The sequence below is a fragment of the Myiozetetes cayanensis genome, unplaced genomic scaffold (genome assembly GCF_022539395.1).
Source record: "Myiozetetes cayanensis isolate MyiCay16 unplaced genomic scaffold, myiCay2020 scf20-37, whole genome shotgun sequence".
Classification (NCBI taxonomy): Eukaryota; Metazoa; Chordata; class Aves; order Passeriformes; family Tyrannidae; genus Myiozetetes; species Myiozetetes cayanensis.
Genome location: NW_026087412.1, coordinates 15,602,818 through 15,627,326, shown reverse-complemented (window position 1 = coordinate 15,627,326; position 24,509 = coordinate 15,602,818). Strand labels below are relative to the sequence as shown.

Sequence of the window (24,509 nt, the reverse complement as noted above, 5' to 3'; positions counted from 1 at the left end):
GTTTTGTTCCTAATGCAGATCATTTAACTGGGTGTGCTGCTCATGAAGGATCAGGAGCAGAAATGCTGGGACTGGGAATAGGGAATATCAGAACACCTGGGGACATAACACCTCCCAGTACCCTTCCCCACCACATCACTGACCTGTAAAGCACAGCACATGCTCTAATCCTCTCTAGGACACTTCACCCCTTCCCCACGCAGTGTGACCAGGGGCTCAGTGGGATGGATTTCCACGTCCTCACACCCTGTGTCTTTGATTTCCAGTTTTGGGGCACTGTCAGGAAACAGATGTGTTATGGGAAAACACTGGGAATCAGGTTAACTGAAACCATACAGTGATGGGTCCTCTACACCTGCAAGCAGGAGTGGTGACATTTGTTTGCAGAGTGCTCTGTTGTGGTTTGGTTGTGGATGGCTCTAAGGAGACCTGAGAGCCCCTTCCAGGGCCTAAAGGGGCTCCAGGAGAGCTGGAGAGGGACTGGGGACAAGGGATGGAGGGACAGGACACAGGGAATGGCTTCCCACTGCCAGAGGGCAGGGTTAGATGGGATATTGGGAAGGAATTGTTGGCTGTGAGGGTGCTGAGGCCCTGGCACAGGTTGCCCAGAGAAGCTGTGGCTGCCCCATCCCTGGAAGTGTCCAAGGCCAGGCTGGACAGAGCTTGGAGCAACCTGGGCTAGTGGAAGGTGTCCCTGCCCATGGCAGGGGGTGGAACTGGATGAGCTTTAGGGTCCCTTGCAAGCCAAATCGTTCCATATTTCTGTGGAGTCAAGGACTGTGCTCCACTGATTTAAAAGCTTTCCAAAAAAGAAGAGCCAGAACATAATTTGTCACTGTCTCCATGTACAGATCAAGTTAAAGTTTGTCAGGACAAGCACATGGGCATCTCCAAAAGTTCTCTGAAGCCCAAGACAGGCACACGCTCAGCTTTGAGCATGTGGTTTATGAACTATCACATTAGGTTGGGGCTTGAGGGAATACTGATATAAAAACATTGTCTTAACACATAATCTGTTGGATTATCCTTTTTACTTTCTACCAAAAAAAAATAAATTTTAGCCATAATATAAATGTTCATAAAGGATTCTTGGTTTCAACAGAAGGTATCCTCCCAGATTCTTGAGTTAGAATAAACGTATAGTCACCAGTCTGTTTCCATGTTTTGGTTTTTCAAGTGAAAGTGAGTTTGGTTAAAAAAAAATAAATCAGGTTTGTTTTTCCTTTTTAAGTGGAAATAAAATAAAATAATTCACTATTGCTTCCCTGTGAATTTATATCTTCGTATTTTCAGTTCCTGTTTTCACAATATTTTATTTTTCTGGTTGCTTTGGGAACAGAAGGCTTCCCTGTGTCCCAGGAATTTTCTTGGGATGGAAAGAGCTGTTTTCTGCCTGCTCTATACATGGGTTTGAAGAACCTCAGGCCAAAAAATCCTAGACACACCAAAGCCAGCCGGGGCTTTCTGATGGTGCTAATGCCACCAGGACTCTCGTCTCCTCCAGCCCAAGCATCTTCGTGGTTGGGAAATTGCAGTCTTGGTCTAAAATCCGTGTTGTCCAGCCCTGTTCCACATGGGAAGTGGCTTTGCCCTCAGCGGACAGAGCAGACCAGTGTGTGGTTTCCTGGGGAAGCCTGGGCTGCCCTGGCAAAGGCTCCTGGACACGAGCCTCAGGACAGTGGTGTTTTGCTCAGCAAAGCTGCATCTTCCGTGGGCATCTGGGCTGGGATGGAAAGTGTGGGCACCCTGCAAGCCCCTGATCCAACCGGCATGGGTGTGACCACACCGCGCTTCAGTTCCACGGCAGAGCTATTTACAGGCCACGCGGGGAAACAGGCGTGGGACAGAGCTCCTGCAGAGGGTACAACTCGGGTAACTCACTAACTGCTTGTGCCAGGACGGCCCTGCAACTTCCACTGCATTTGGGATGGCTGGGGTGGCTCTGCCTTGTGTTCTTGCCCCTTGTTTGAGGGTAGAAAGGCTTCCTCTGCCTTCACCGGGGCAGCCTCAGAGCATCCTGCCTCTGTGGCCACTGCAGCAGCTCTTCAGCTTTCCTATAACCAGAACTGAGGAAATAAGGAGTGTCCCAGGTAAAAAGAGAACAAGAAAGAAGGGAGAGGGGAGGAAGAAAGAAAAAGGCCAAAAAAGGCAAAAACCCGCCAACCCCCAAAAAACAACAACAAAAAACCACGAAAAACCCCCACCTAACCAACCAAACAAAAAACCCACCCCAAACCCCAAAATATCCCAGTGTCTCAGACTCAGAGAGAAAACCTTGGGAAGCACAAAGCTGGATTCATGTCTGATAAACTGAGCAACTCCCTTTGCATGGGATAAAAGCAGATCAGATGCTTTAGAACTGATGCCAAGAAGCTCCTGATTTTGGGGAGGAATTTCAGTGTCACAGTTTGGGTTTATTTCTATGAATATGCACAGTGTGAGCAAAGTACAATTCAGGCAGGACTCCTCTGGTGATGGAAATAAAAACATTCATATTAACCTGCATGGAAGTACTCCAGTTTTCTCCTGCTGTGCTTCTGGACCTGGGTCTACCTCCAAGTGGAAGGAGGAGAAGACCTGTTTGCCCACCTGCACAAGCTGGTATTTTGCTTTCACTGTGCCCAGCAGCAAAAAGTAATACACTGATATGCATTTGAATGCTGTTAGTGATGCAAGTGACCTTGACAGAGAGATAAAAAAAAAGCCCTCACAAAATACAAATTGTTCTGCAGCGTCATCTTTTGGTGCTCCACAGCACCTGGGAGAGGAGCCCACACATCCCAGCTGAGGAGAATGGTTGCTGCCTCCAAGGCAAGGTGGGAAATGCATTCCCAGGTAGTGTCCACTGCTGCCCTCAGACCCTGCTCCTGCCCCACCTCCCACGTGGCCCTGCTCAGACCTGCCCCAACCCAGGGGAGATTTTTAAGGATGCACATCTCCAGGATGTGGGATTGTCTGTGGAAGATTGGAACCAAACCCAGCAAGGGGTGGTGTGTGTGGGCAGGGTGTTGGGGTGGCAGCAGGCCCAGGGCAGTGCCCACCCCTGTGCTGGCACTGCTGGGGCACCTCCAGCCCTGGGGGCAGTTCTGGGCCCCTCGACAAGAGAGACACTGAGGGGCTGGAGCGTGTGCAGGGAAGGGAACGGAGCTGGGAAGGGGCTGGAGCAGCAGGAGCAGCTGAGGGAGCTGGGGGGGCTCAGCCTGGAGAAAAGGAGGCTCAGGGGGGACCTTCTGGCTCTGCAACTCGCTGACAGGAGGGGGGAGCCAGGGGGGTTCAGGCTCTACTCCCAGGGAACAAGGGACAGGACAAGAGTAAATGGCCTCAAGTTGTGCCATAGGAGGTTTAGGTTGGACATTTCTTCCAATTGGAAGAATTGGAGCAATTTCTTCACATAAAGGGTGGTCAGGTCCTGGCACAGCTGCCCAGGGCAGCGGTGGAGTCCCCATCCCTGGAGGGATTTAAATGCTGTGTGAATGTGGCACTTGGGGACATGGGTCAGTGGTGGTCTTGGTTGTGCTAGGGGAGCAGTTGGACTCAGTGATCTTAGAGCACTTTTCCCACCCAAATGTTTCCATAATTCTGTGATACCAGTGCAGAGGGGTTAGTGAGAGTGTCTGAAGGTTTTGCAACCTCTTCAGGAAGAAAATGTTGGGAGGTACCCATGAAACCACCCAAGGAGAGAATGAGAATATGAAAGGAAGCAACCACCTTGCAAGTGAAGACTGAGAGGAGATCTCATGAATCTGTACAAATATCTCCGAGGGGTGTCAGAGGATGGTGCCAGACTCTTCAGTGGTGCCCAGTGACAGGAGAAGGAGTAATGGACATAAACTAAAACACAAGCAGTTCCACCTCAACATGAGGAAGAACTTCTTTCCATGGAGGGTGGCAGAGCACTGGAACAGCTGTCCAGGGAGGGCTTGGAGTCTCCCTCTCTGGAGGCATTCAAACCCACCTGGATGTGTCCCTGTGTCAGCTGCTCCAGGTGACCCCACCTGGGCAGGGGGTTGGACTGGACGATCTCCAGAGGTCCTTTCCAATTCTAATTATTCTGTGATTTTGTGAGGAGTGAGATGCATCAGGACACCCCACATCCCGGTACCCTTGGCTGGGGGGCTTCCTGTGCAACTGTGATGCAACTCCTACCCTTCCCACTCTGACTGCATCCAACTCTGCTCCTACCCAGGCCCCTGTTCTTTCCGTCTTCCTCTTCCAGGCAAGGGGAGGAGGTCCCATAAACCCATGTACTGTTCCTTGCAGCCAAGTGAGACATGTTGCTGTGTGGCCAGACAAAATCCTGCAGAAAAGCCTTCACAGCCAGTGGGATCCTTCCACAGGCAGAGCTCCCCACGGAGAAGTGTGTGCAACCAGCTCCAGCTGGTCCATGTCCACCCTGGCCAAAGAGCCAGCATCTGGCTTTGGGTGATGGCTCCATCTCTCTCGATGGAGCAGGGCTTCTAGGAAGGGAGAACAAATTCTTAAGGAAAGGGGAGGCCTTTCTCCCTCCTCGGGTCAAATAAAAGGGCAGCAGGAGTTGCACGGCTCTGTGCTGAGGAGCATCAGGAACCCAGATGTAGCTTTCTGTCTGTAGCCCTGATCTAACACTGTATTCATTCTGTGACTTCCAGAAAGCCATTTAGTTTTCCACCAGTCGTGGCTTCCCTCTCCCCTGCCCCAGGCTCTGAGCATCAGTAGGTGACACATGTGAAGGGAAAGGCCACCCTGCAGCTCCTGCCTCTTTGGGATGTCAATGCCCATGGACGCCCAACAAGGACAAACTCCATGGGAACCTCTACACTCAGCAACCCACTTCTCCCAGGTCAAGGGAGATTGGTTTTAACTTGAGGCAGAAGACAAGCAAAGGAGAGAGGAGATGGGGGCAGTGCCTTTTAAAGCGTTCCTTTGTCGCTCGCCTCCACGTCCCATGGTGGTGCCTGCGCTGACGTCAATGTGGTGCCGTTGATTTGCACCAGCTGAGGGGCTGGCACACGATCCTCCCCTCCAGAGCGGCTCTGACGTGGGGCGGGGAAGGGCTCGTGCTGGGAGATATCCCTGCCCGTGCCGCACAGTGTCGCGCCGTGAGGCGAGAGCCAGGAACCTCTGAGGAGTGGCAGCAGAGCCATGTGGCTGCCCACAGAGCCCCTCCTGCACCCCAGCACCCAGGGCCGGGGTCTGCTGCCCAGCCCCAACCCCTCCGTGCCAAGAGAAGGGCAGCGAGGTGGTTGCTGAAGGGACATCAGCATCAGGAGCCTCACCCTGGCAAGGACCACCCGAGTGGCACCTTGCTGGCAGTGCCTGTGCCAGCTGTGCCACAGCTGGGAGCTCTCCTGCCTTCCCCGCTCCTCTCCTGGGCTCCTTCCCTTGCTGGAGGTTGCAGGACCAGATCAATGCACTGAACTGCAGATGCTCGGGCCCTACAACCCTGCGCTTCCACCACCACACGGAGCTGATGCCTTGGCATGCCCAAGCCTGTTTTACTGCCTTCCAGAGCAATGAAGACCAGGAAAACAATTTTAACTTGTGCTTTTCTCCCACACACGTGATTTGCATGGTAATGGAACGCTCCACAGTGTGGAAAACTCCTGGAAAAGATAAGCCCAGCCCTTGGAATTGGGGCTGGTTTAGGAGATGACAGAATGCTACGCATCAAAGCAGCAAGAAGGACAAGGGATATGCAGTCAGCAGCAGTCATCTTTACTATGGACCACAGGAAGTCAGAAAAATAACCTGGGTAACAGGAGACCTAGTGGCTAACAAAATGTCATGCTGTAGGACGTACAAGAGAGGCCAAGCACAATCACCAGAACAAAACGGCACCCAGGAGGACAGGGAAGCCCAGGGGGTTGCAGGAGATGCCCTACAGCACAGCTCTAGTGGTATTGACACATGTGCATGAGCGTGGGGTCCTTGGAAACAAGTCAAAGGGTCTTCACTTCTTCCCTAACTCCAGTGGCTCTGGCACAATGATTATTGACTTTTTTTCCAAATAAAAATAATAATATAATGTTGTTCCAAGAACTATGTGCACGAATCGTTTCTCCAGGTGCAATGAAAGGAGGGCAGATAGGAAAACACCCTTCCCAGGGCTGGCCTTGTGGCTCGTGCCCTCTCCTCACTGACACCACAACCCTCCCCAGCAATCCTCTGTGGCTTTGCCTTCAGTGAATCCCAAACAAGGTTTCTCAGAAAAAGAAGAAAGGGGAAAAAAAAGGTATTGCTGCTTCTTCTTGTAATATTTTTTCCTCTCTTTCTCCCCCCTCTTCCTCCTTAAAAATGTTTACTTTCAAAAATTCCATTCCTGCAGAGATTCCTCCCGAGCTCTGAGGTCTCTGCACTCCACCCTCCTCTTCCCCAGTCAGAAAAACTGAGTCTCGATGTCTCTTTGGTTAAAAAAAAAAAAAAAAAAATTAAAAAAATAACACAAACAAATAACACACAGCCCAGTATGATCCCATTCCACCCCGCGGACGCCTGATGAGAGGGTGTCTGTGGAAGAAGGAAGCATCAGAGACGAGCTGTCTGCTCTGGAAGCTGAGGTCCCCGCGCCGCCCCGCCGGCTCTCCTCCTCTCATACGGTGGTCGCTGGCCCGTACTGGAGCACCAGAGGGGAGGTCTCCTTGATCCGGACGTAGAACCGCCCCTCGGGCCGGCTGGTTTGGAGGGACAGAGGCAAGAAGTCATCAGGAAGCCACCGCTCGCTCTCGTCGGAGGCGAACACCAGTCCGAAGTGCTCCAGCTGCTCCTCGCCGTAGCAGACGGCGGCCGAGCCGCCCAGCACGCCCCGGGAGATGTCGTTCATCTCCAGCACCACCAACTTCACCACCTCCCCCGCGGACGTCTGGCTGGTGATGTGCAGCTGCAGAGAGAGAAAGGTGGGAGACACGGATGGTAAGCGGGTGGAATGAGGAGGAACCAGGGGCCAGCGGCAGCACACAGTGTGAAGGAACAGTGAGGGTGGAGGAACAGCCACCCCAGTGGTGCCTGGTGGTGCCAGGGCCCAAACCCATGGACTGTCCTCTTGCCTCCACTGCTCTCTCTGAGTCCTTGCTGCTCAACTCTTGCATGTGTCACCTACCACTCTGCTCAGGCTGCCCCACCACCCCATCAGCTGTAGCTGGAGAGGGACAGTCCCAGCCTTGCTCATGACACCACGGAGGGACCTGTGTGAAGTCCCTCTTGTGAGCAGGGTCCAGGGCCATCAGACCAGCCGGACCACAACAGCTCGGCCAAACTACAGCTGAAGCCTCTTTGGGACAAGGAGCTACATTTCATCCCCTTCACAAGCTTGGTGTTCTCCCACCAACAGCTACTCTCCCACCCCCCACTGCCCTGGGGACAGCCCCCTGAATCCCAAATACTGCTGAGAGAATGAGCTCATCGGGGCTCTGGCTGCTACCAATGCCGGGAGCCACTGCTTGGCTTCCAAAGCCCGAAGGCAGGACATCCACCCTCACTCGGGCACGGCGACGTTTTCCTTTGGCACATCCGTAGGGGCTCGTGGAGCGCCAGGAGCAGTGCCCCGGCAGGGTGGTCCGAGCCCTCGGCCCACGTGAGCCCTGCCAGCTCTGCACAGCCATGGCAGAGTTCAGCTGATTTATGCCAGCCGAGGAGCTGTGCCTTTGAACTCGGCTTTCTTCGAGGAGAACATCGTAAAACGCTTTCAAGCAGGCGTGTCCAGAGCTTTGCAACTTCAAAAGCCACGTGGGCAGCCCGCCAGGAACCCGAGGGCTTCAGTTCCATAGAAATCTATGGGCATTCCTCAAGTGGAAAAGAGTACTACAAGGCAGAGACCTCTCTGCTAGGACATCCCTGTGGGGTGCAGAGACACCAGCTATCAAACATCCCCAGTAACAAACCCACCAGCCTGTTGGCTCTGTCCTTCCTCTGCCTTTTCTTTAGGGTCTGTTTCAACCCAAACTACTCCATGATTTAAGGATTTTCTGCTCCATCATGCTCAGCACTGGGCACCAGGAATGTCCCAGAAGGGAAATTTTAACAGGGGAAGGATTTCCATGGCTGGAACCAAAGGAGGTTGCAGATTCAGAGAGAGGCCTGTCCAGGATGTTTGTCCTGGGGGTTGTCCTCCATAGGAGATCCCACCTGGAACAGGTCAGCTCTCAGCAGCAAAGCCCTTGTGGAGAGAACTCATGTCACAACTGCACCAGCAGAGCCCAGTGCCTGCAGCACAGAGGCAGCTCTGCCTGCTCCTCCAGCTGGGACTGGAGTAGGTCCTGCCACTGCAGCTGCCACAGGTTGGAAATGAGTGGCTTCTGCTCTCCAGGGGAAGGCTGGAGCTGGGAGCACAGACCCAGGGAGGGGAGGCTGTGGGAGGGACATGGACAGGGCAGAGGGGTGATGGCTGAATTACAGCTGGGGAGGGTCATGTGTTTGAACACCAGAACATGGCAAGGGAAACCCAGCAACGTATCCTTTGCTCACTGCCTGCCGACACTGGGTGACACCAACCTACTGTCAGCTGCTGAACCACAAACCATGAGCTGAAATGCAGCCTCACTGCCCTGTCCCCTCTAAATTCCCTACGTGTGGCCCTGGCCACAATAGTGGCTGTCTCTCCTGCAGAGTCATGTACCTCGTTCTGCCAGGAGCCTCAGCACTACAGCAGGGATTCAGGGCAGGAGTGCTGAAGGTCTCCAGGAGACCTCACCCCTGGGAGGACGGGGAGGGCTGTGCCAGGGGTGGGGCGTCCCCATCCTCCCAGCCCTGTCCCTCCAGGCGTGGCAGAGCCACACCACTGCCCGCTGTGGGCTCCGGTACCTTGACACTGGTGTCTTTGGAGAGTCCCGTTTCATACTGAGGGCAGACCCGCAAGGTGACAGAGCCCGGCTTCTTCCCTTGGTCAGCCAAGCACCCCGGCTGCTCTGGCTGCTGTTCTGGAAAGTTCTGAGTCCACTCATCCGAGCGCGTCCGGCAGACAGGCTCAGAGCCCTGCCCGCCCTGGCGGTGCTCGAGGCTGGGCGTGGAGCCAGTCCCCAGCCTGAGCTGGCCACAGTGGCCCGTGGTCCTGCTCTCCGTCGGGGAGCTGTTGACAGAGCCGGGGCAGGACTTTCTGGGGGCCTGGCAGTGGGGTTTGGGGAAGTCCAGGCTGCTGGTCCGGACGCAGTACGCCTGTCGCTTCTCCGTGATGCGCAGCAGCTCGATCTGCCGGCTGGGCAGGACGAAGTCGCTGTCGTAGAGCTCGGGGGGTGGCCGGGGTTCCTCGGGCGGCGGTGGTGGTGGTGGTGGTGGGGTCTTGAGCTCGTGGCTCTGCAGGACGTCTGGGGCGCTGTCCCGCAGGGTGCGGGCAGCTCTGCGGCCGCAGCACTCGGGCCCCGAGGGCGAGTACACCAAGTCGAGCTCCTTCGGGCTCTGCGCCCGGCTGGAGTCGTAGTCGCTGTCGGTGGCCAGGAACACCTCTGAGGAGCCTTCCTCATCCGACAGCCCGTGAGAGTCTGCGAGGGGGTGAGAGAAGCAAAGAGGGGCTCAGCCTTAGCGTGGACAACCCTGGCTGTGGGTTTGCACCAGGTGGAATCCTAGGAAGCCCCCGAGGTTTTACCCCCTTGTCATACACCTGTGCTGAGCTCGCCATGGCACAGGCAGGGCTGGCACTGGCTGCCCTGCCCTGCTCCTGACTCCAGCCCTACCTGTACTTCGGGTGCAGCAGCACCTCTGACCCCCTGAGCACGGGCAGCCCCCCGAGCCCAGCAGGCCAGAGCTTGCCCAGCCGGGCCCTTACCGGAGTTGAGCTTGCGGCTGGTCTCTGGCGAGGGCACCGGGGAGGGAAGGTAGTCGAGGTGGGACGAGGAGGATCGGGTTTTCTCCTTCATTGCCCCCCCGGCCTCGCTGAGGAAGCCGCTGAGAGACACCCCACAGGAGGGCTGCTTGTAGCGGGCGTGCTGCAGGGCATCCATGATCCAGCGCATCTCCCGCCAGATCTCCTCCATTTGCTGCCAAAATAGGAAACGGAGGATCCCTTTCAAACAGCAAATTACAGCAGCAAAAAACGCCCCACGGCAAAACACGGGCTCTGCCCACACACCTCTCCCAAGAGCTCTGAGGGAATCCCAAGAAAGTGCTCTCAGGTGGGAGGGTGCTGCAGCTGCTGGTTCGGCAGGACCTGTCAGCTGCAGGCAGGGTGCTGGGGGCAGGGGGAGTGTGGGATGTTTTTTTGCAAGTCCATATCAAAATGCACTTGCAGGCCCTTTTCTAGCAAGGAGGGGACATGCAGAGCAGAAGCCTTGGCTCTCTCAGGATTTTTAATGTGACCACTGAAGTAAGAAGTTGATAGATAAAGTAACTGCAGCCTGGAGAAGAATTTAGAGCCCTTTCCAGGGACTAAAGAGGCTCCAGGAGAGCTGGAGAGGGACTATGAATAAGGGCCAGGGGGAATGGCTTCCCACTACCAGGAGGCAGGGTGAGATGGGATACTGGGAAGGAATTCTTGGCTGTGTGGGTGGGGAGGCCCTGGCACAGGTTGCCCAGAGAAGCTGTGGCTGCCCCATCCCTGGAAGTGTCCAAGGCCAGGTTGGAGGGAGCTTGGAGCAACCTGGGCTAGCGGAAGGTGTCTCTGCCCATGGTAGGGCGTGGAACAAGGAGAGCTTTAGGATTCCTTCCAACCCCAAACATTCCATGATTCTCTGAAAGCTCGGTCTACTGTTACCCATCAGCCACATCAGAGAAACCCCATGGGGCCAAAGCCAGCAAGGCCAGGGAACAGCCCCTGCTCAGGGGCTCCTGCAGGACTGTCCTGGCAGGTTCCATGGCACTGTCAAGCCTGGCTCCCACCCCATACCTGGATGTAGTCCTGAACCTGTTGGTGCCTCTGCTTGGCAGTGGAGAGCTCAGCATCGGAGAAAGCCTCCCTGAGGCTCTGCTGGGAGAGGAGAGACTCCAGCTCCAGGAGGGCGGACACCTGGCAGTACTGGGTGATGAACTCGCGGTCGTACGTGAAGAAGTGGACTGGGGAGAGGAAACAAGAGAAGGGGGCTGAAAAACATCAGGTCCTTTGCTGTGGATGCTCTACATGCTCCTTCCTATCACCAAACACAAGGAGGAGGTAATGCTGTCCATCAGACAGCCCTCAGCACACCCCTCCACTCCTCCTCTCCAGGGAGGTGAGAGAGCTCCAGCCCACCCCACTGCCCAATCCAGATCTCAGGAGGTCTCAGGGGACAATGGGACCAGCAGGGTTGGCTTTTGGCATTCCCTCTCCTCACCCAGCTCGAAGATCTGCAGTGGCAGCGTGAGGAAGCCAGAGCGAGGGGTGTAGGGGTTGTTCTGGCCTGGAGCAGTGCAGACATCATCTGATGGAGGCAGCAGCAGCAGGAAGGAGACCTGATCCCCAAAGTCCAGCACCTCTTGGCTGTACAAACGGAAATCTTTGGCCTGCAAGAACACAGTGAAGATAACAACTGCAAACATCACCTGGTGGGCCCTCTGCCAAGTCCTCGTGCACAGAGGGACCACTTGCAGCCAGGGGACACTGCTGCTTCAGCACACAACCAGAGGCTCCTTGCTTCCAGTGTCATCTGCACTCCTCACTTCCTCTCATTTCTCCTAAAAGTCTTCAAACTACTGGTTGAAGTCTCCATGACAGGTTCTCAGGGAAGAAGTGCCACAAGAAGGTCACAGTGCAGGGAGGTGCCCTCACAGCTGCCCAGCCAGATGCGTGTGCCTTAACACTGGGGCTGCTGGGCACCTTCCCAGCAAATACTTGGCATGACTTCCCACACAGTCTGACCCCAAGGGCTGCAGCTCCAGCCCACCACTGACCAGGGGCCAGCCTGCTTTGGAGAGTTGGGCTGGTCTCGTGCTGCCCAGGACCAAACCACAGGCAGGCAGGAATGCAAACCCAGATTCACTGTCCTTGCTTGGGAGGTACAGGTGAGGGCAAACAGCTCGTGGGGACACTGTCCCTGGGCTGGCAGATGCTTCAGACTTGCCCATCACTCACCTTCTGTTTGCACAGGACTAAAATCTCATGGCTGCTTCATGCCCATAAGGAGGGCCTGGGGCTGTGGTTCCCTGCCTGCTGCACTGACCAGCATGTGCTCACAGCCCCTTCCCCTCCCTCCTCCCCACACCTCAGCACCTGCCTCTACCTCTTGCAGTGGGATGTTGACCAGGGTCATCAGCTCCTTGATGGCCACTTGGAGCTCATGGAACAAGGGGTTCTGGGAGGTGTCAACCTCTGGCTCTGCAGGAACGGGCTCCTCTGCACTGGCCATCTTCTGCAACCATTCCCACTCCTCCCTGGAGAAGGACAGAACAGGCAGGTGAAGGAGGGAGTAGCTTGGGCTGGACATGGGCACTCAAGCTCTATGAAAGCTGTGTTTGTAGAGCTGTTCCTCTCCCAAAAAGTGCAGCATCCCAAGGGATGTGGGAGCTGTGGAGAGTGAACTTGGTTTGCTACAGCTCCAGGTTAAATCATAGAATCAAAGAGTATCCTCAGTTGCAATGGGCACACAAGGATCATTGGGTCCTGCACAGGATAATCCCATCATTCCCACCCTGTGCCTGAGAGCATTGCATGGCAGGCAGCAGGGATTAGAGGGAATATTACGCTGCTGCCAGGAGCCTGGGAGCAGAAGCAGGAGGGGATGGTGCTGTCAGGTTGGATGGGACAGAGCAGCCTGGCTGCCCTGGCTGAGCTGCCCCACAAGCCCCACCTGGAGATGTTGGGGTTGGAGCGAATCTTGACGTGGCACAGGATGTTGGGGAGCTGCTCCGGCACCAGCACTCGGATCTGATCCACGGCACTGCAGAGCTTCAAGTAGCCCAGGTAGAGGCCTGGGGAGAGGGCATGGCTGCTCCTCTGGTGGTAAGCCAGCTTGTCCTGAGGAGAGAGGCACTGCTGGACTGAGCAAGCCCCCACAGCACAGCTCTCGCCTGCCTTTGTGCCGATGCCGCGGCACAGCCAGCCCAGATGGAGAAGGGGAATGGCAGAGCAAGAAAACCCAGTGCTGCCAGGATGAATCTGGCACCAACCTGATGCCTCCCCTTGAAAAAACAGGATTTTTGGAGGCTGGCTGGGCTCTGCTCCCTGTCTGCCTGCAGCCAGGACCAGACCCTTGGTGGTCCAGGCTCTACCATGACCTTTCCAGCCCGAGGGCGAGCAGGGAGCACTGGTGGTCCCCAGCAGAGCCCACTGCAATCCCCTGCCCCAAGGGCCCCACACACACCTGGATGGAGATCAGCAGCATGTCCAGAGCTGTGGGCTCCTCCGGGGAGGACACGGACTTGCGGCTGGTCTGCAGCTTGCAGATGGGAACCCAGCGGACGCTCTCGAACGTCTGGTTGGTCTTCACCTCCTTCAGGGTGACGATGAGGATGTTGCCCTGCTTGTCTTTGACGGGCTCAAAGAAGACCTGCCCCAGGTCCTGAATGCCCAGCAGCCCCTGCATGATGGGGTGGGAGAGCAGGAGAAAGCAGAATGTCGGGGGACATCCTGGAGGCACAGTGCTTGTGAGTCTGTGCAGCTGGGATGTGACTGCAGCTGCTGGAAACCAGTCTACCCAGCAAAGCACCCTCTGCATGAGACTGCTACAATGCCTGGCACCTCATTGTCCCAGAGCCAGGGTCCTGCCAGGGAGGACAAATCAGGGACCTACAGTCCTGCCACGGACCAAGACGTGGGCAGGACCGCCAGACTCCAGGCTTCTCCCGGCTGTGCTGCTCCCAGGGGAGCCTGGCCCCTCATGTCCCACCAAAAGGGTTTGTTCCCCAGTCAGGCTCACCCTCACCTGCATCTGTGAGATGGCCAGCAGCATCTTGAAGCGCGTCTGCAGGATGCAGGAGCAGGATGACTGGGACACGGTGACGCACTGCCGCAGCCACAGGATCTCATCCCACATGCACGACACCTGCAGCACACAGCACACCAAGGGCTCTCACTGCCACAGCTGCGCCACAGCAGGGTGTTTTGGGGAAACTCATCTGCCTTTGTGGTTGAGCTGGGTTAGGAAGGTGCATGGGCACACAGCACCTCTCAGCAGGGGTGCAAATCCCTGTGCCACAGGCACCCCGATACACCTCCAGGCCTGTACCATGCCATGTCCACTCAGATCAGATATCCATCGTCCTCCAGGACCTTCAGTTTGAATAGAAGCTAGCCAGGGAGTAAGGAAGAAGAAAGCCTTCTCCATCAGTAGATAAGGACCATCCAGCAAACTATTTTGACCCTGAGCTTCCCACATGCCCTTTCCCTAAGTCTGCTGACAGTGGGGGATGCAGCAGCAGCACCCTGCACATCCTACAAGAGAGGCAGAGTTGCTGTGGCAGGATGCTGAGGTGAAGCAGTTCAGCAGCTGGGAAGCCACTGCCATCCCTGAGGAGACAGTGCCCACACTGGTGGGGCACCAGTCTGTCATCCACCTTTGGGCTTCCAGGGATAAAATGCCATTCCCTGGTGGTTTCCTGGTCCATACTGAACCCCAGAAAGCATCAAGCCCATGGGCTGCCTGCACTGGCAAGCCCCAGTGCCTGGGCTGGGTGGGGAAGCTGCTGCCAACTAAAGGCATCAGTGGTGCCCATTTGGGTCACCCTGACACTCCCAGCTCTCCCAGCACAGTGTCCCTGGGCCACCCACCTTGGTGAACCAGAGGAAATCCTGCATGAGCAGGCAGGAGTAGCTGTCATCAATCTCCACCACAGGGATCTGGTCTTCGTGGGTCACCAGGATGTTGTCATCCTTGTAGAAGATGGCTGTCAGGTAGAGGCCCCTGCGTGGGAGGGAAGACACACTTCAGTGTCACCCCCAGCTTCCAGATTCATCTCCCAAAGGACCTCCCTCCTGAGGGAAGAGGAGATGCCCAGCCCCAGGTGTCCTCTCCCACAGCCCATGGCAGAAGAGGCCCATGGCCTGTATGGGAGCAGGAACAGCAGATGCCATGGCTGATGCCCTCCTGGCACAAGGGAGGGTGACAGGGCCAGTGCAGTCTGTGCAGGGGACACAACAGAGTGCCTGAAGGACAAGCATGAGGGGGGGTAGTGGGAGGGTGCTGGGGTCCAGAGGAGATGGGTGCTGGGTGACACTGGGATGGTGCAGGGATCTGGGTACCAGCACAGCTTGGCCAGTCCAGACAGAGATACCAAGGAGAACATTCCACTTCTGGGTCATGGGACTCATCTGCACTGACACCACCAGCTCTCTCCAGGTGAGGATGCACCTCTGGGCAGCCTCAGCCCCCACCCTGCGGGCACAGCTCCTGGTGACACCCGGGATGGGCAGATCTACAGCCCCTCTGGGAGAGGAGCTCTCCACAACCCCATGCACCAGCCTCTCACCGCTTCAGGGTCTTGAGGAACTTGCTGCCGGGGTGGAAGAGGTGCTTGAGGCTCTTGGAGACCGAGTGCTTTCTGCTCTGGGGCTGGTTCTTGCAGGGCTCTGTAGAGCAGGAGAGGAGGAGCTGCAGTGGCAGCCTCTGGCACGGCACACCAACCCTCTGGGAAGGCTCTGCCAAGGTCTCCACCACCTGAGCTGTCTCCCTGCTATGCTCATCCATGGCACAGAGCTGTTCCTGGTACCATCCCAGCTCCTTGGTTCACACCACAACCCTTGGGGGACTCAGCTGAACCCCCCACCCCAGCCTCCCTACAGCGTGCCTGGGCTCACCGTGGCAAACGCAGTGCTGGTGGACGGTCTTCACCTGGCCCAGGAGATGGTCCAGAGCTTCAGCCTGTCCCCTCCGCCGCGGGGCCCGGCCGTCGTACTCCCGCCAGTCTGTGGGGGACACACTGGCATCACCCCTGGCACTCCTTGGCCTGGGGGAAACCCCCTCCTCCCACATCATCTCTGTGTCCCCTGGGCACAGCAGCTGTGGGTGCTGGGCACTACTGGGTGCTCTGAGTTTCAGGAGATCCTGAGTTCTGTGCCACTCTTCCCAGGAACTCCCAACTCTGCACAGCTCCCCATGACCACTGGCCACCCCACAGCGTGGGGGGGACATGGCATAGGGAAGGAACAAGGTCCTGTCTGTTGCTGCTGCGCTTCACTGGCCTTGAAAAATAAAATTCTTTCCAGTGTCTTCCTCCAGGTCTTCCCCAGTTTCTCCAGGCGAGTGGTGGGAGCTGGGCTCACCTCAGCAAACACATAAATAAGCTCCCACCAGCTCCACCCGTTGTGGGACGGCAGTAGGACCAGGAGTCGGGTCAGGGACCTGCTGGCTCTTCTCCCTCAACTTTACATTAATTGCTTTAAACACCCCCTGTGTCCTGCCCGCTGCTGTTTTCCATGGAAAGTTCACCTCTGTTAACTTTGGCTGGGACTTGCCACTATTTTTAGTAGCTTTAAAAACACCCAGGGAGGTGCCTGACTATATTCTGCTGGGCCAGGGAGGGATCTCTCCTGAAGGGAGAAATATTAGTGGAGATAAAAATAAATAAACCCCACTCCTGTCTGATTCACTTCAGCCACACTCGATTGATGCTGCTGGGATCTCGGTGGTGGGGAATGGGAGCCACGTGGGGTGGCAAATGGGCTTTAAAGTGAGTGCAAACATGACAGGGACAAGGTAAAGCCCTGTCAGTGGGCTGTGCTGTGCCCCTGATATGTGCATTCATAGACACGGAAATGGATTTTTGGAGGTTTCCATACCAGAGCCATGTGGATCTCTGGCTCATGGTGCTGCACATCTCTGACTGACTCTGTTCACCTCCACCTGCTCACAGTGCCCATCCCTGCTCCTTGGGCACCACGGTGGCAGGGGATGTCCCCACCACCTGCTCCTTGGGACAGGCTCAGCCTCCCCTGGGGCTGCTCCTTACAACACTAGTCCTGTCCCCCCACCACACAGCAGGGGCCTGTTTCGGGACCGGTGGCAAGGGACAGAGGCCATCCTGGAGCCCCCTCAGCCCTGAACTTCACCATTTGGGCTGCTCCTTCCGGCTCAGTCCTCCTGGCCTGTCTCTGCCCAGCACCCCAGGGTGCCTTGTGTGACATTGGGTGGCCTCTCCTCTCTAGCCAGGGTCAACTCCCCCCCAGTTTACCAGCCCTCATCCCGGCAGCAGGAGAGACCCCCAGCTGGCACAGGGAGCTGCCACCTCCCCTTCCCAGCCTGCAGCCAGTGCTGGCTCCCGTGCTGTTCCCAGTGGTACTTACTGGAAGGGATGGCACAGGGGGGCACGGAGGCTTGGGGGGGCCCCCAGCCCTTCATGTTGTAGGCAGACACCCGGACGTAGTACGCCGTGCCCTGCGAGGAGGGAGGCCCCACTCAGCACACAGGCACCTCTCCCAGCTCTGTGTGAGAGGGCAGGAGGGTTCCCCCCCACCCAGTACACCAGTACCCCATGAGGGGCACTGAACTGGGAGCCCATAGCCCAGGTCACAGGTCACACACCTGCCCCTCCTGTACAAAGCCCTTGTTATCAAACACTAGAGAACCCCCGTGGCCCAAGTGGGTGGGTTTGGGGGAGGCAAAGGAAGGACTGGCCATTGTAAATGCTCCTTGCCAGAGATGCTCCAGTCCCACAGACATGGTGCTTCTGTAGGTTGGGGTGCTGCCCTTCCCCTGGGATGTGCAAGGATCTGGCCCCAGGAAACAGGGAGCTGGCCAAGCACTGTCAAGGGCTTGTGGCACTGTGACAGTGATTAAAGCCTCTGATTAAAGCCCAGCCAAGCTGCCAGATGTTGCCAGGCCTCCAGGCACTCATGGAGGCAGACAGGAGCCCGGGAAGCAGCTCTGAGAGTGTGATTGATGGGCTTGGACCAGCTCCTTGCAGCAACAAGGCCCCAGGCTCTGCTCGAGCCCCCTCCTGCCACTCCCCAGGGCAGCTCTCCCACCCCAACACCTCCTGAGCTCCGGTACTGCTGCCTTGGCTAAGCCCCTCTGACTCACCAAGAGCATTCCCTGCTCCTCGAGCCAGTGGTCCCTGCCTGCCCACTCCTGGTGAGGGTGACCCCATCTATCCCAGCATCTCCCCATGTTCCCACCCTGAGCTCCATCCCACCACAGTTCCCGAGAGCACCCCTTCTCCCCGCTGCCGGCCCAGTGCGTGCTGGGGACAGGCTGGCAGCCCTGGGGAGGGGACAGCTGACAGGCAGAGTGGCTCTTGTGGTTCTCAGGGAGATAAAACAGCGGGGAGCCACAGTCCCACCAGCCCGTGACCTTGCCGAGCACCCGGACATGGAGACGGGGCCGGTCCCCCCCTCGGTGAGCGACAGGGCTGGTGTGAGGGCTCGGACTGTGCAGGTGGCAGAGGAACGAGCCACTGATTTATGGCACAGGAAGGGCCCAGGTGGAGACGGGAGCGGGGTGGGGGGCAGAGGATAAATCAGGCCCAGGCTGAATGGGCCCATTCTGCCTGTCACACCCCAGGCACCCTGCGCCACGCCGGGACAGACAGATGCCTCTCTCAGCCCCGCACTCTCAGCTCTGCCCAGGCTGTGCCCATGGAACGCACCACGGCACAATCTTATTGTTCCTGCTAGGAATGATCATAGAAAAAAGAATTCTTAAGGTTGGAAAAGGCCTCTGAGATCACCGAGTCCAACCATTCTCCCAGCACTGCCAAGGCCACCATTAAACCCTGTCCCCAAGTGCCACATCCACATGTCTTTTAAACGCTTCCAGGGATGATGACTCCCTGGACAGCCTGATCCAATGCCTGTTCCCCTCCCCGCTACAGCTGCAGGGAATGACCCCCCTGGGCTGCCCCATGGCCAGTGGGTTTTCCCAGCTGCGGGCTCTCCCCCTGCAGCCCTGACCCCTGTGGGGGCATCCCAGGGGCTCACCGACACCAGCCCCTGGATGGTGAAGTGCAGGCTCTTCAGCTTGTCGATCACGGCCTCGCCCAGCGGCGGCGAGAAGGTGGGGGAGCAGCTCCACTCCACTGCAAGAGAGAGACCTCCAAGGTGTCACATGGCCCCAGAGAGGGGACAGGCCACCAGGGTACGTCACAGGCAGCAGCTGAAGAGGGACCACGGGCAGCACAGAAGCTGAAGGCAGTGGAATGAAGGCAAGGAAAAGGGGGATTCCCAGTGGGGGGTGTGTCAGGGGGAGCTGCGATTCTCCTCACCAAACCACATCAGATGGAGTCAGGACCTTTAATGGAGGGGCCAGAAGTGGGGAATGGAAGAAATCCTTCCAGAAGCTAAAAGTATCTGGTTCAGGCGGGTGAAGGGTTTAGGAGAGGCAGCCCAGCAAAGCCCTCCAAGTGTGCAGGATAAGGGGGCAGCAAACAAGTGACATCCCGAGTTTTGCCTTGGTGCAGGGTGGTGTTTGGTTCAGCTCAGAGCATTTGGGTGGTGGTCAGGCTGTCCTGCAGCCCTGGCTCCTCCTGTGCTCAAGTACAAAGGTGGCCTGACTGGGGCTTGGCAGTGCTGCCAAGGGCTCTGCCATGCTGATGTGGGGGTAAGGGGTGCCAGGCACTGCCATGGCTGTGGCCCCCCTGCACTGCTGCAGGGATCCTGGTCCTTACCTTTGTACTTGGTGACAACGGCCGAGTTGACGCTCAGGGGCTCCCAGAAGGTCACCTGCACTGAGGAGCTGCTGGCCACCGAGAGGTGGACGTTGGTGGGGGCATCTGGCACTCCTGCGAACAGAGAGCACAGGGACCACTACAGCAAGGACGGTCACTCTGCCCCCCTCAGTGCCCCTCTTGGGCCTCCCCCCAGTCCCAGGGACGTATTCCCTGAGTGGAACACGTTCTCCCCACCACACACCCATACTGTGAGCCCTGGTTACAGGGAGCGGAGACACTGATGGGTGCTGGTACAGCCTGGACCACACCCAGCCCCGCTCCTTCCCCCAGTGCAGGGGCTGCCCCCCGGGCCCCCCAGCCCTCCTGTGGGCACTCACGGGCATGCTCAAACCCTGCCTTCATGCGCTTGTAAAGCCGGAACCGCCACTCCCAGGCCTTGAGCTGCTTCTCCTTCTCGGAGCAGTCGGCGTTGGGCGCCTCGTTCACCACCTGCGCTGTCAGCTCGTTGACGCGCTGCTCCGCCTCCCGCACCAGCGTGGAGAGGTGCAGCGAGCGGCTCTCCAGGCTCACGACTGTGGGCAGGGTCCCAGGAGGGGAGCCAGGAGGAAGGAGGAGAAAGAGGTTTAGACAAGCCCTGGCTCTGCTGGCAATGAATCCCCACTCCCAGATCCCATCCTCCCTTTGGTGTCCCAGTCCTGGGCTCCACCCGAGCGCATGGCTCCCATCGAGCCCTGCTGCAACCTGCACCAGAGCCCAGCAACCACTTCCCCACCCACACCCCACTGCCTGAGGTGTCTTGGTTCCACCAGTTTGGAGACTCAGGTGATGGGCACAGCATAGCTCCCTGTCCCAACTCACAGTGTGGGCTCTCCTTTGCTCCCGCCTGCAGCAGGGCCCTAGCGATGGGAGCATTGTTGGTCATGATAGCGATGTCCAGGGGCAGGAGCCCCTCGCTGTTGGGGGTGTTGAGGTCCAGCTCCTCGGGGCTGTACTGCTTCAGCAGCTCCTGGACCCTGTCAAGGTCCTGCAGCTCCACGGCCTCGAAGAGGGCAGCATTGCTCTGGAACTGGGTGGAAGGAGAAACCCAGGTGGGCTGAGCATGGGGCACCTTCCTCCACCCCACCCCTCACCAACACCTCATGAACCCAATCAGGGAGAGGGTGCCCTCATCTCAGAGGCTTGGGAGCATCATCCCTTTGCAGACACAGCTGGATGATGCCAAGCAATCCAGCTCCAGCTGAGCCTGCTTCAGGGTGGCTTCACTTAACACATCCTTGAGCTTCTACCCAGGCACAGCACCACCCACGCACAGACCCTCTGCCCCCTGTTCCCCTCTGGATGGAGCCCAGCAGGCACTGACCAGGTAGGACTTGCGGAGCTTCTCCTTCTCGCCCCGTCCCACCAGGCTGCCCTCGTCGAAGGACGTGTAGTTGACGCGGAATTTCCCCGACAGGTTCCGGTAGAGCCTCTTGGCCGCGTTGGGTGAGGAAGGGCCCGGCGGCTTCCTGGCCTGTGCCAGCTGCAGGTCCCGCATCTGCTGCGTCATTTTAGGGGACGATGACCTGGGAAAAAGCAAGGAGGTGTGGGGAAATGAGGCACACAGGGTGTGCCGGAAGGGCAGAGGCACATCTGCAGCATCGGGACGGGGACACAACTCAGGAGAGCCAGAGCAGTGCTGGGTAGCACCGATGTGAGCGCCTGCAAGCTGGATGCCAGTGCCAGCAATGGCCTCATCCATCTGTTATCACCTGAGGCAGGTCTGCTTCTCCTCCTCACCACTGCTGCTGGCCCTGCAGGGGTCCCAAGGTGCTTATATGAACCCTGCAGGTGAGACATTTCCCTCCAGACCCAAGCTGAGATGCCCAAAACAACTTCAGGCTGCTCAGCCCTGCTACTGGTCTGGATCCACCACACCAAGGCAATCTCTCCACTCCCAGTCTCCACCATTCAACTCCTACACAGATGGGCTGCCCCATCCAGGGCTGCCCAGACCCCCTTGGCAGTGGAGGTTGCAGGGAGCTACAACCCTCAACTCTGTGCTGGGTGACTGCTGTCCAGCACACCATAGGCTTGGGATGGCCTTGTGCACCCTCTCCATGTCCATCCTTCTAGTAGGAACCTGTGTCCTGCACTTCTCACCATCCCTCAGCCCCTTCTGCTACATGACTTTCCTAGGGGTTGTTATTCCAGCAAGGGGTGCTCTCTGAAATTGAAGTGGGAGGAGACAATGGACAAAAGACCATTTCCAATGGCATCAAAACAATACCAGGTCCTGATGGGGACCAGTGACCCCAGTGTCCTTCTCACCAAGGGACCCAGGCTCCACAGCTGCTCCTCACCTTCTCCATCCACACCGATTACACTACAAAACCTTTTCTTCACTCTGATTAGAGAATCACAAGTGGGTTGGGGTTGGAAGGAACCTTGAAGATCATTTACTTTCAAGCCCTACTGTGAGTAGGGACATGACTTTGATTGCTACTTTAAATAACCATCATAAATTCCTACAAGTCACTAGGAAAACCAGTGTCTTTTCTGGGGCTTCCCAGAGTGGGAGCTGCCCTCTCCCTGCAGCAAGGACCCTCCTGTCTCCATCAAGACCTCATCCCATCAGGTAAAGTCTCTAGATTTGGTGTGAGTGTGGCCTCATTGCTGTGTGGGGCTTTTGACCGTGAGTCATCCTTTACAGCATGGAGGGTTTCCACTGGCGTCAAACATCTGATCCCCTTCTTGCCAGGGCCCTGGCACAGTTCCCAGACAAGGAGCATCAGGTCTAAAGAGCATTTAGCATGACTTAACACAGTTCCTCTCAGTTTTGACCCCATACCCATGTGTATAAGGACAGATACTTGGGGGCAATGTCTTCCTCGAATTGCTTTATTGGTTAAATATCAAGTGTGATAAAAGCATGACATTTGGCTGAAGGTCATGCCAAAAAGGCTGTGCCTGTGGTGATGATGTTTATAAAGCCATCATTGGGACACAGGATATTAATAACCACCTCGCTCCGTGCTCTCCGGCTTCCTGATTTCAGAGGAGGCACCGTGGGCTGTAGAAGGACTTCAATGATTGCAACCTTTTATTACCGTGATATTTAAGAGTGGAAAGCGCTGGGGAGGTTGGCTCCTGGCAATCATTCATCTCACCAGCTTCAGCCCATGGACTTAGAGGTCTCCAGCGTGGCCCAAACCATGGTGTCAAGTTGCTGCCCTGGGTTGCTCCAGCACTGGATGTTATTTGAACAGAGGCTTTTATGGATCAGACAGTGAACACCAACCACACCAACCAACTGGCCATTGGCAAAAGCAGCCATGCAGAGCTGGGTGAGTTCTGTGCAGCAGGGTCCTACTGGTTCTGGTGGGGAGGAAGGGATCAGCACCCACCAGGAGGGTGTCACCACAGAGGCAGAGACCTGCACAATGCAGGGAAGGGCTGGAGAACCAGCCCTGGGTTCTCCTGGACCTTCCCAGCTCCGGACACGGAGTCCTCAGCTTGCAGCCTGAGCACATCGTGCTTCATCATGGGCATGGAGCAGCTCAGGGCATGGCCACTCCTGAAGTCTCCTCATGCCAAGGGCTCACACATGGCACGTACAACCTTCTACAGATGGCAAGGACAAGATCCCAGAGATCACAGGAGCAGGAAAGCATCACACAGCCCTGCTGTCACTGGTGGACAGAGATTAAGGGAAAAACCACCCGTACCTGAGCCAGCAGAGCGTTCTGGCAGACAGAGGCAGCCAGGAAGGCAGATCTGACCCTGGGTCAAAACCTGAGACACAAAGTGCTGCCTGACATATTTAGGAAAGAGAAATAACTGACTCGAGAGGTTCTCCAGCAAAACCTTGCCCTGTCTCTCGTGTTCAAGAGTTTCCTGCTGCCCAATCCTCTTCTTTCAACCTCCGGCTGCTGCTCAAGGGTGAAGATGTTGAGGCTTCTCAACAAGATGACTAATTCCACTGCGGCTCCCCTTCATCTGAGGAGGCAACAATGCTCTTCCCTCTATGGAAGTCGAAGCTGTAATGTTGTAACACATCCCTGTTCCATCCATGCCTGCAGAATGAGGTTTTAAAAAGAAATGGTGCTTTGGAGCAAAGCCCTTTTTCTGCCAATTTAAATACATGGCAAACGACCCAGTACAGGCAGACTGCACAATTGGGTGGAAGCTCTCTCAGAGATGGTAGAAACAGAGGTGACACAGAGAAATTTCTCCCCATTTTCCCTCCTCTGATTTGCTTTTAATGAGAAGTAAAGAGATGGAAATTATTCAGCACTCAGGAGTGAACATCTATCTATATTAAACCAGCTGCCCCAGAGATAAAAGAGTTTCCTGCTCTGTGGTTATGAGTCATCTGGACTCAGTGAAATACTCTTGATTTATCTAGAGCTAAACTTTGCCCTGGAGCAACTGATAGCTGAAAACAACACCCACAGATGTCCTGCCCTCGGGGGCTGACCAGCCAACACCAGCTTACCCATGGCAAAGCCTCATCCTGCAGAGAGGTGTGGGAGGAGATCCCATCTCCTCTGCCTTTAGAATCTCAGTGCAGCCAAACTAAATTTATCTCAACCTCAATCAGTTCCTGATGCTAATTATTGTCCTACCTTCTGCAAGCAGGGGACAGGTGCTCTGCCTGCCCCAGCAGTTCAGTTCTCTGGCCATGGGGTATGTTTGTGACCATCAGAGAGGTGGTGTGGACATCAGGTCTGCACTGCTACAAAACCACATACCAGCAAAAGTCCAACCCCCTCTCCATGGAAGAGGCTGAGGTTCTGTGGAAGGATGTGTTAGGGCTGGACAGATCCATCAGATTTGGGTCCCTCTCGACAGGAAAGACACTGAGGGGCTGGAGCGTGTGCAAGGAAGGGAACGGAGCTGGGAAGGGGTTGGAGCAGCAGGAGCAGCTGAGGGAGCTGGGGGGGCTCAGCCTGGAGAAAAGGAGGCTCAGGGGGGACCTTCTGGCTCTGCAACTCCCTGACAGGAGGCGGGAGCCGGGGAGGTTCGGGCTCTGCTCCCAGGGAACAAGGGACAGGACAAGAGTAAATGGCCTCAAGTTGTGCCAGGGGAGGTTTAGGTTGGATATTGGAGCAATT

General features: G+C 56.6%; 1 protein-coding gene across 4 annotated transcripts in view; it reads right to left on the bottom strand.

Annotated features, from left to right (window-relative positions):
- Positions 1-5,673: 5,673 nt before the first annotated feature.
- LOC126641184 (ankyrin repeat and fibronectin type-III domain-containing protein 1-like) overlaps positions 5,674-24,509 on the bottom strand; it is a 185,859-nt gene continuing 167,023 nt past the window's right edge. For all 4 annotated transcript variants that reach the window (XM_050317609.1, XM_050317610.1, XM_050317611.1 and 1 more), the window contains 18 exons: positions 20,777-20,978; positions 20,275-20,482; positions 19,794-19,988; positions 19,414-19,527; positions 18,728-18,825; positions 17,096-17,186; positions 15,611-15,718; positions 15,283-15,382; positions 14,585-14,717; positions 13,740-13,859; positions 13,179-13,394; positions 12,666-12,832; positions 12,099-12,249; positions 11,214-11,382; positions 10,790-10,956; positions 9,734-9,944; positions 8,776-9,449; positions 5,674-6,856 (listed from right to left, as the gene is read on the bottom strand). In XM_050317609.1, the coding sequence (XP_050173566.1) occupies positions 6,569-6,856; positions 8,776-9,449; positions 9,734-9,944; positions 10,790-10,956; positions 11,214-11,382; positions 12,099-12,249; positions 12,666-12,832; positions 13,179-13,394; positions 13,740-13,859; positions 14,585-14,717; positions 15,283-15,382; positions 15,611-15,718; positions 17,096-17,186; positions 18,728-18,825; positions 19,414-19,527; positions 19,794-19,988; positions 20,275-20,482; positions 20,777-20,978 (3,412 nt within the window). In that variant the 3' untranslated portion in view covers positions 5,674-6,568. The remainder of the gene's footprint in view (positions 6,857-8,775; positions 9,450-9,733; positions 9,945-10,789; positions 10,957-11,213; positions 11,383-12,098; positions 12,250-12,665; positions 12,833-13,178; positions 13,395-13,739; positions 13,860-14,584; positions 14,718-15,282; positions 15,383-15,610; positions 15,719-17,095; positions 17,187-18,727; positions 18,826-19,413; positions 19,528-19,793; positions 19,989-20,274; positions 20,483-20,776; positions 20,979-24,509) is intronic.